Source organism: Mobula birostris, chromosome 17 (genome assembly GCF_030028105.1).
Source record: "Mobula birostris isolate sMobBir1 chromosome 17, sMobBir1.hap1, whole genome shotgun sequence".
NCBI classification, from domain to species: Eukaryota; Metazoa; Chordata; class Chondrichthyes; order Myliobatiformes; family Myliobatidae; genus Mobula; species Mobula birostris.
Window position 1 is genome coordinate 14,743,812 of NC_092386.1, and position 10,802 is coordinate 14,754,613.

Below are 10,802 nucleotides of genomic sequence, written 5' to 3' on the forward strand. Positions count from 1 at the left end.
TATTGTTGTATAAGGGGTTGGGTGGGAAGGTGGTGGTCACACCATTTACTGAAAACAAAGGTTCGCATACTTTTCTCCAGCAAATACATGTAATATTGTATCATTTTTCTCAATAAATGAATGAACAAGTATAATTTTTTGTGTTATTTATTTAATTGGGTTCTCTTTATCCAGTTTTAGGACTGACATGAAGATCTGTTCACATTTTAGGTCATATTTATGCAGAAATAGAGAAAATTTTACAGGGTTCACAAACTTCCTTGCACCACTGCAGCTGGCGAAAGTCATTGAGGATGGGGATTTCAGAACACAGAACATTGCAGAACAATAAACGTACTTCAGCCCATGATGTGTCGACCTTTTAACCTACTCTAAGGTCAATCTAGCCCTTCCCTTGTACATAGCCCTCCATTTTCCTATCATCCATGTGCCTATCTAATAGTTTCTTAAATGTTCCTAACATATCTGGCACTACCACCTCCTTGGCAGCACTTTCCATGCATTCTTTACTCTGTGTGTGTAAAAGAAAAGCTTACCTCTGACATTCCCTCTATAATTTCCTCCAATTAGCTTAAAATTATGTCCTCATTTTGTTGTATGAAAATTAGTGCATGTTTAGTTATAGGGAAAAGGTGAAAATCAGATGAAATTAAAATGAATACGAATTTTTTTCTGTTTTTAATTTATGTTTTTTGTGCTGCTTATCTTAATTTAACTATTTGATATATATATTTACTGTAATTAAAATTTTCATGTTTATTATGAGTTGCATTATATTGCTGCCGCTAAGTTAACAAATTTCATGACGTAGGCCAGTGATATTAAACCTGATTCTATGTCCGATTCTGATTCTGAATGACAATGTGTGTTTGAAGCCACCACAAAAATTATCTCCTGTAGATCGCTGAGATTTAGAAACCATAGAAAAACTACAGCACAGAAACAGGCCTTTTGGCACTTCTTGGCTGTGCCGAACCATCTTCTGCCTAGTCCCACTGACCTGCACACGGACCATATCTCTCCATACACCTCCCATCCATGTATCTGTCCAATTTATTCTTAAATGTTAAAAAAGAACCCGCATTTACCACCTTGTCTGGCAGCTCATTCCATACTCCCACCACTCTCTGTGTGAAGAAGCCCCCCCCTAATGTTCCCTTTAAACTTTTCCCCCCTCACCCTTAACCCATGTCCTCTGGTTTTTTTCTCCCCTTGCCTCAGACTTTTTCAGCAGTGAAGTAGATTTTTCAGTCTAATGTTGTGAGTTAAAATTGACCAACTGTAAATAATGGACAATTTTCCTTTGAAGGAGAGCCATCCACTGACGTGCATTTGAATCCATTACCAACTCATTTATCTGAGCATCAGAGGGATCCGCTCCTGGTCAATCCAGAGGTAAGCGTAATCTTCATCACAAATATGAAGGAGAAGGATGTGTCAAATACTCTAGTGTTGATCCTATCTTCTGATATTTGAGGATTCAATTCTTCACCATATCAGTGGACTCGTATCAGTTTTGTGGTGGCATTTAGGGTGAAGGATAGTCCAAGGAAGTTCCTGCCTGCTGGCTGTGTCATAGGGCCTGTTACTGCAAGGGCAGAATAAGAGTAACCTATCATGTTTTAATGATTTTTATGTTTTATTTGTATTTCAGGAGGTAATTGAAAATTCACATATGTCTGAGGAGTTGTTTAATCTTTACCTCCACCAGAATTATGTTGATTTCTTCAGTGACATAGATGACATAGTGCGTGCTAGTGACTACCTCAGTGATGCGGACTTCCTAACAGTAGATTGGAGTGTAAGTAACAAACATTGTGTAACTGGTAATCATTTACTGATTCATGAGCCAGGCTGTTGCGTAGCTGATAGGCAAGCGCTGCGCTGCTACGTTACAACCATGGCTACAATTCAAAAGTGCTTGGTTGCCCATGAATCAGTTCTAATGCCCTGAGCTTATGATGGGTGAGAGGTGAGGGAGTGGCTTTGCCTTTGCCCATTCATTTATTGCCATCGGTAATGAAAGAAATCTGTTTCGACTTTTTCAAAACTGTCAATAATGTTCTTAGTGTAATGCTATTACACCTTGGAACGCCAGAGGTCAGAGTTCAATTCCAATGGTATCTGTAACGAGTCTGTATGTTCTCCCAGTGGAATGTGTGGGTTTCCTCCTTCAGGCCAAAGACATACCATGTACCGATTAGTAGGTTAGTTAGTTATTGTCCAAAAATCTCCTTTCTTACCATTACGGTCATTTTTAAAACTTCTCTTGAATTGATTTTGCTCTAAAATTCCAATACTTATATCCACTCTGCAATTCCTACCTCTGTGAAAAGAGTAATCCCAAGATGTTGTATTATAATAATACAATAGTAGAATTAGAACTTTGAATGGTACAGGCCCTTCGGCCCACAATGTTGTGCTGACCTTTTAACTTCCTCCAAGATCAATCTAACCTTTCCCTCCCACATAGCCCTCCATTTCTCTATCCATGTGCTCATCTAAGAGTCTGTTAAATGACGCTGACCTAGCTGCCTTTACCACCACCACTGGCAGGATGTTCCACGTGCTCACCACTCGCTGTGTAACAACAAAAACAACCTACTTCTGACATGTCCCCATATACTTTCCCCCAGTCACTTTAAATCGTGCCTCCCGGTATTCACCATTGTTTGTATTAAATCGAGTCAATCATTATTTGTTTAATTTGTTGCAGAATGTTTGCTTCACCTTCCTGAACCAAAATGGTTTATTAAGTAGTTTTCACAGTTTCCCTAACCCATTCCTGATACATTAAAGATAGGCTCTGGAATGTAGACAAGTATAAACAATTCTTTTTGAAGTTCTTCATATGTTTTTGGAACTCTTCCTCAAAGGAGGCAGAATATTTAAATATTCTTAAGGCAAAGATTCCTGATGAGTAGAATGAGAAGATGGTGGAGGTAAGCAGGAATCTGGGATGGAGATTACCATGACCTTATCAAATGGCAGGGTAGGCTAGAGTGACCATGTGGCTGAATACACCTACCACACTTTGGCTCATATTTTGTATTCTAATTGTTATGGGTGATAAAAGAACCCTAAAATTGAATAGATGTACCCAAGAGTTTTTGAGCAGAGGAGGACTCTTTAACACAACAACTTATGAAATGTCTGGGACTCCTGAATCTTGGCACAGGGAACAAAATCCAGAAAATTATCCTGAACCCAGCAAAGTACTGGTTAACACCATCAAACGGTCTGCTGGAGGAACCCCAGTGGGTTGAACGGCAACTGTGACGGGAAAGGAATTAACGTACGACATAGGACAGCACAGCAGGATAAGGCCCTTAGGGCCACGATGTTGTGCCAACCTTTTAACCTACTCTATCAATCTAACCATTCCCTCCTGCATAGCCCTCCATTTTACATTTATCCATGTGCTTACCTAAGAGTCTGTTAAATCTCCCTAATGTGTCTACCTCTACCACCATACCTGGCAGGGTGGCACGGTACTGTAGTGGTTAGCACAACAGCCAACAATACCAGTGACGTGGGTTCAATTCCCGCTGCTGCCTCTAAAGAGTTTGTACTTTCTCCCTGTGACCACATGGGTTTCCTTTGGGTACTCCGGTTTCTTCCCACAGTCCAAAGCCTGGCATTGATTAGACTATGATTAAATCAGGGGGTGCTGGGCAGTGCATGTCAAAGGGCTTATTCTGCGCTGTATCTCAATAAATAAATAAGATTCCTCTGTTCCTCCACAATGCTAAGAATCCTGCCATTAACCCTATACTCTGCCTTCAAGTTTGACCAGCGGTTGTCGTTTTGGGTGGAAACCCCGCCGATTCCAGCAGTTGCATTCTCCTGTGTCTCCCGAGTACTATTTAATCCCTAGCTGAGGCATTATGTCCACTGCTGAAGCCCATGCTTTGCGTGACAAGACGACTTTGAAATATAACCTCATTGGGTTGGGCAATATATGAAATTCTACAGCACTCTAATTTTCACACAGGTTACATTTTGTGAGTATAGGACATGTTCAAACTAAATCTTATAGTGAGTTTTGACAAACGTCTTATTTATCTGGTTCTATGACTTCCTTAGCATCGTTCAACCATGTGGAAATATAGTGCGTCTGTGGCAACCAGAGGGCTGATTCATTCCAACAGAGCTCGAGCTTGGGCTAATTGTAAAGGAGGAGCTGGTTTCAAACCTTTGCACAAACCACAGTGGCTATCAATAAACAAAAAGGTACGGGCAGAACTGGTTTGACTGATAAATTCAGCTGGCGTTCTGGTTACAGTTTAACAGAATCTGATCAACCTAGTATAGCTTAGCAATGGGCTTGTACTAATGAATTCTAACTGCTGAGGTTGAAGAACTGTGTGTGTATGTGTGTGGGTGAATGGGTGGTGGCGGTTTGCTGGCAAGGAGCACTGAGCTTGTTTTGCTGAGTTATTTTGTTGCTTACTATATTCTTCGTTGTTCTGCCAAGCTTTCTGGGCATGCCATATTGGTGTCGGAATGGGTGACAATACTTGCGGGCTGCTCCCTGCACATCCTTAGATGGTATTGGTTGTTCACACAAACGATGTATTTCACTGTAGATGCTAAATCTGCTGGTTTGGTTTTGTGGCATTATGCTATTATAAGACCACAGAACATTACAGCACAGTACAGGCCCTTCGGCTCACAATGTTGTGCTGACCTTTTAACCTAATCTAAGATCAATCGAACCCTTCCCTCCTACATAACCCTCAATTTTTCTATCATGCATCAGCCTATCTAAAAGTTTCTTAAATGCCCCCAAAGTATCTGCCTCTACCAGCAGCCCTGGCAGGGCATTTCATGCACCCACCCAGATAAAATTCTTGTGTTTTAAAAAGAAACTCACCTCTGACATCCTCCCTATACTTTCCTCCAATCACCTTAAAATTATGCCTGCTTGCATTAGCCATTTCCACCCTGGGAAAATGTCTCTGGCTGTCCACTTTGTCTATGCCTCTTATTATCAAGTCAGTTCTCATCCTCCCTCCGTCGCTTCAGAGAGAAAAACCCAGTTCACGCAAGCTATCAGCATAGAACACGCTCTCAAATCCAAAAGTGATATCTCCAACAAAGGGTCAGGACATTGGCATTGTTGGTTTCTCATTGTTGTCCAGCTCTTACATTTGGCTTGTTAGAAACATCAGCTTAATTTTCTTGGACATTAATGTACCTGAGAGACTCTGTGCAAATAGCACTACTGAGACAGTCCTTTCAGCGAATTCTTGGTTATGATAGTTCATATGGTACATGGTAATTAAAAACCAAAATTCTTTTCTTTGTTGTTTCAGTATAAAGAAAATTGTCTTGCCGCCAAGGGTTTCTTCTCGAACTTCTGTTTAGCCCCACTTTGCCTTCAGACTGAGCTATTACCATACCTAGCGCTACTGACAAACCCCATGAGAAATCAAGGTAAGATGAAAAATATTAACAGGATGAGCTTTTTTCCAGTTGTAGCATATAATTTCATAGAAGTTTGATACAATAATGTGTAGCAAAATAGTGCAAATCTGTATTCAGTGCTCCATATTACATGTGCATTGAAGGACATAGAACATGACAGCACAATACAAGTTCTTCAGCCCACAATGCTTGTGTACCCTTTAACCTATTCTAAGATCAACCTAACCCTTCCCTTCCTTTTCTTTCATCCATATGCCTATCTTAAGAGTCTCTTAAATCTCCTTAAGGTATCTGCCTCTACTACCAGAGGAAAAGTATAAATTTTGTTTTCATCATAACCCGTAACTTGCAAAACGCAGTCTCCAGCTGCAGAAGCACGTGTATATTTTAGGTAGTGTTGCTCTTCCCTGGTTTTGTATTGAAAATTGGAACTTGCGTGCAGTTGAGATCATTTTAAGTAGACTTAGACTGGAAATATTCTATCCTTATGCAAGTAAACTGTGCATTGGGCTGCCAAATTTGCTTTTTATTTATTTGGATATAGCACCAAATTGGCCCTCTTGGCCCTTCAAGCCCCGCTGCCAGCAACCCATCAATTTAACCCTAGCTTATTCACGGGGCAAGTTACAATGACCCAGTACATGTTTGGACTGTGGGAAGAGATTGGAGCACCCGGAGGAAATCCCCACATTCCACAGGGAGGATGTATAAACTCCTTACAGAGGATGCCGGGATTGGACTCTGAACTCCAATGCCCCGAGCTGCCGTGGCTTTGCGCTGACCACTCCGCTACCATGGCAAATATTGATGTGGAGCTACAGACTTTACTAATTTCCATCTCTGCCCTAAGTCAGAAAACAGTGTGGTGATATTCCCGAGCTTGTATTCATCAAATAGAAAGCATATTGTGAATAATGGTTTAAACATGGATGTCCGTATGGTAGAAGCACTAATGATAAGGACTTCCAGTACCCAGGGCATGCCCTTTTCTCACTGTTACCATCAGGTAGGAGGTACAGAAGCCTGAAGGCTCACACTCAGTGACTCAGGAACAGCTTCTTCCCCTCGGCCATCCGATTCCTAAATGGACACTGAACCCTCACTTTCTTTTCAAGTATATAGTATTTGCATGTTTTTTTAATCTATTCAATATACCTATACTGTAATTGATTTACTTATTTATTTCTTATTATTATTTTCTATATCATGTATTGCATTGAACTGCTGCTGCTAAGTTAACAAATTTCACGTCACATGAACCTGATTCTGATATCTAAAGCAGGTTGTGGAGTCGTTGGAAGATTCATTTTCTAACTCCCTCAAACTCTCAGAAAATAATCTGTTCACTGTGAAGATGACTGTCTTTTCTCAAGTAACCTAAAGTAACTTTGTATTTGATAAGTCAGTCAGGTTTATTCTCACTGATATGTTGTGAAATTTGTTGTTTTGCGACAGCATTACAGTAAGAGACAAAAAATACTAATAAGTTCTTAAAAAAAAGGTCAAAAGTGGAATAATGCAATAGTAATGAAGGAATCTGGTGGTGGAGGAGAAGAAGCTGTTCCTCAAATGTTGAATGTGGGTCTTCCAGCTCCTGTACTACTTCTGGTAATAATGAGAAGAGGGTTAATGTATGAGGAGCGTTTGATGGCTCTGGACCTGTACTCACTGGAGTTTAGAAGAATGAGGGGGATATCATTGAAACCTATTGAGTATTGAAAGGCCTGGGTAGAGTGGACGTGGAGAGGATGTTTCCTATAGTGGGGAGTCTAGGACCGGAGGGCACAGCATCAGAATACAAGGACGTCCCTTTAGAACAGAGACGAGGAGGAATTCCTTTTGCCCGAAGGTGGTGAATCTGTGGAAGTCCAGCTGCTGAGGCGAAGTCATTGGGTATATTGGGAAGTTGATAGGTTTGTGATCAGTAAGAGTGTCAAAGGTTACTGGGAGAATGCAGGAGAATGGGATTGAGAAGGATAATAAATTAGCTGTGATGAAATGGCGGAGCAGATTCGATAGGCTGGATGGCCTGATTCACCTCTTATGTCTTAGGGCATATCCCGGATGGTGAGGGTCGTTAATGGTCTCTTAATCCTGTTCTCAGTGGTGGGGAGGGTTGTGCACATGATGGAACTGGCTGAATCCACAATGCTATGCAGCCTCTTGCAATCCTGCACATGGTTAAGTTCTTAAACCTTAAATTTTGGTTTGTCGATAGCATTGTAGGGAGTTGCAGCAATCAGTTTGGCATTGTGGTGGCTAAACCTGATGTCCTCCTAACAAACAGACTGCCTGCATGCTGTGAGCATGTTGATCCCCTCTGCATAGACTGTTCTGGTACCGTTAATGTTTCCTGTGCCAAGTGCCCAACAGCATGACATTGCAGTCCAATTCCAGCCCTGGTCCTTTCAGAGAATACAACAAAAAGTTTCAGTGGGAAACAAAATTATTCTCGTGTAAAGTTTTTAAGGTTGCATTCTCATCTGAATAACATCTATAAATTTTTCTGATTTATGTTTATGTACACAGCACAAATTAATTTTATTCACGATGTGGGAAGGTTTCCATTCAAGCGATACTCTACAAGGTATGTACATATGGTTTCCCAATATCACAGTTGATTCTGCTTTGCATACGAGTTAATGTTCTTAGTTTACACTTCCTACTTAGGGAAATTTAAATCGGCATTAACTTTTGAGTGTGAGATATAGTTGTTAACCTTAAACTTTATTTACCTGATGTAAAGTGGGGAAAACGTGATTTAAAAATAATAACAACCTGGGTTTAATTCTTGACAATGGGAGGACATTATTCTTTGCAGTTGCTGGTTTAATATGAACTTTTGTTCTGCTGACGATGAATGAGCACACAGGGAACATAAAATAGAAATGAGCTGGCCATCTGGCCCTCTTTGTCTGCTCCACCATGCAACGTGATCATAACTGATCTACCCCCAGCTTTGACACCTCTGTGAGAACCCCATGCTTCTCAATTCCCTGATCTTTAAAAATTGTAACTGTCGCTACCAGTGAAAACATAAGAACACAGAACAGTACATCACAGTACAGGCCCTTCGGCCGACAATTTTGTTATCAACCTTTTAACCTACTCTAAGATCAATCTAACTCTTTCCTCTCACATAGTCCACCATTTTTCTATCATCCACGTGCATATCTAAGAGTTTTAAGGGTTCGTGATGAACCTGTCTTTATACTATCACCCCTGGCAATGTGTTCACTGCACCCCGAACTGTCTGTGTAAATAAACTTGCATCTGATATCCTACCTACATTTTCCTACAATCGCCTTAAAATTATACCCCCAACCCCCCCCAGTAATAGCAATTTCCGCCCTGGGGCAGAAAAGACCTCTGGCCATCCACTTCTAAACCAGGCAGCATCCTGGTAAATCTCCTCTACACCTTCCCCAAAGCTTATAATGAGCCGATCAGAACTGGACACAATATTCAAGTGTAGTCTAACCGGGGTTTTAGAGTTGCAACATTACTTCGCAGCTCTTGAACTCAATCCCCTGACTATTGAAGGCCAACACACCACATGCCTTCCTAACAACTCTATCAATGTTTCACCTATGCTAAGATCAATCTAACCCTCTCTCGCACATCACCCTTGATTTGTCATGTCATTTACCTTCTGAGCTCTTGTTGCACCTGCGTGCTCAGATTTCATAAATCACTCCCTGGAGTTTTATAGAACATTCCAACCCTGTGAGTAGTGAGAAAGTTTGACTGAAAGTGTGACATAAGGCAGAAAATATGAACAGTCACATTTATTCCAGTGTTTGACAGGGAAAAAGCAATCGGTTCAAAGTTTCAAAGTACATTTCATCAGAGTTCCTCCAGCATTTTGTGTGTGTTACTGTCACCTAGTTTGTTTCCAGACATCATTTGTCAGACTAACTGTGGGTTTTTCAGGCCGGCATTGGAAGCTTTAACGGATAAAGATCCTGGTATTGTGGAGCTCAGTCACGAGGAAGAGGACTGTTGGCGGCCTCATCCATTAGTGACACAGGAGCAGACAGCAGCAAGCACACAAGAGCCTCAGACCACATACTCTGCAGGTGTTGCCGGCCAGTGCGGTGGAGGGGACCTGCCGAGCAGCCAGCCGCAACCCACCATAACACAAGCCTTTCTCGAGGACGAGGAGCTAATAATTGAGGAATATGATAGTGACTAATGTAGAAGTTTTCTTCTGGACTAACTTACGGGTAGATGCATATTTATTTTTAATTATTGAAATTCTGATAAATAATGGTTCAGGAGCATTCTTTTTGGCAAATGAAAATGCTGCTGAAACCAGAGTAACTAAAAAAGAGTATTTGAATTACTCTGAGCATGAAAATAATGTTTACATAAACATGCCCAAAACTCTGGAGCTATCAGACATCATTTAATTTCTCCATAGCTCACTAACATCTACTGACAGTGCAGTCCCTCAGTGGATTGAATAGAACCATTTCCGTCAGTACCAAAGGGATCTACCTGTTGTACAGGAAACAGTCTTGATCAAATGCTTTCGCTAAATATTCACTTATGCCAAATTTCTTTTCATCATTTTTGTCAGTGTCGTGCATGTTTTTTTTCTTTACTTTTATTGAGCCTGTTTATATAAAAAGTTGAAAATTGAATCATTTCGTTTTCAAAGAGTTTAGATATGCAAATGAAGTTATTGGAACAATTATAAATAATATTTATATTTATGTTTGAGATTGCTTCTGGTGAACAAAATAAAAGGGCATCAAGTCCCTCTTCAGCACCCTGAGCCTAATACCTAAATTGGTCACGTGCAGTTCTGAGTAGATTGACATTTTATTTCAGTGTAATATGCACCGAGTCATACAGAAACGTTACTCCAAGTTACACTTACATCTTCTAATGACCGCAGTGATGCTTGGTTTGTTATATTTGTATAGTTATTTAAATCTTTGTCAAAGATCATTCTCAATAGTTCAAGCTTCTCTTACAGTTTTTTATTATCTACATTGTATACTTTCTCACAAAGTATTCAGCAAAACCTTTAAATTGTTTAATATTGTAAATATCTTCACATGGCCACCTGTCTTCTCTTTCCAATGTTGGCAGTACTATCACTTGATAACATCAAATCAATTTGTGGATTTCATAGATTATTAACTAGTCTGGAACTAATACACAGGAATAAATAAATACGACGAGGCTCCCGACAGCTTCAGTATCAAGGTGTGTTAGTGTTAATTCAGAGCCAAGGGGAAGTTCTGGAGAGTTAGGTTTGAAGATGTGATTGGAAGTTTGCTGGAACTACTGGATTTGTTGAGGACATGGATTGTGCTTGAACTGCCTTTCCTATTTAATCCCACCCCCTGCACATATCTAGA

The 10,802-nt window shown here is 40.5% G+C and overlaps 1 protein-coding gene across 1 annotated transcript in view; it reads left to right on the forward strand.

Moving 5' to 3' along the window:
• Nucleotides 1-10,202, forward strand: part of rad17 (RAD17 checkpoint clamp loader component) — a 39,886-nt gene extending 29,684 nt beyond the window's left edge. Inside the window, exons 12-17 of the mRNA XM_072281306.1 lie at nt 1,310-1,395; nt 1,655-1,801; nt 4,087-4,233; nt 5,319-5,439; nt 7,960-8,017; nt 9,364-10,202. Of these exons, the coding sequence (XP_072137407.1) occupies nt 1,310-1,395; nt 1,655-1,801; nt 4,087-4,233; nt 5,319-5,439; nt 7,960-8,017; nt 9,364-9,625 (821 nt within the window). The 3' untranslated portion in view covers nt 9,626-10,202. The remainder of the gene's footprint in view (nt 1-1,309; nt 1,396-1,654; nt 1,802-4,086; nt 4,234-5,318; nt 5,440-7,959; nt 8,018-9,363) is intronic.
• The last annotated feature ends 600 nt before the right edge of the window (nt 10,203-10,802 follow it).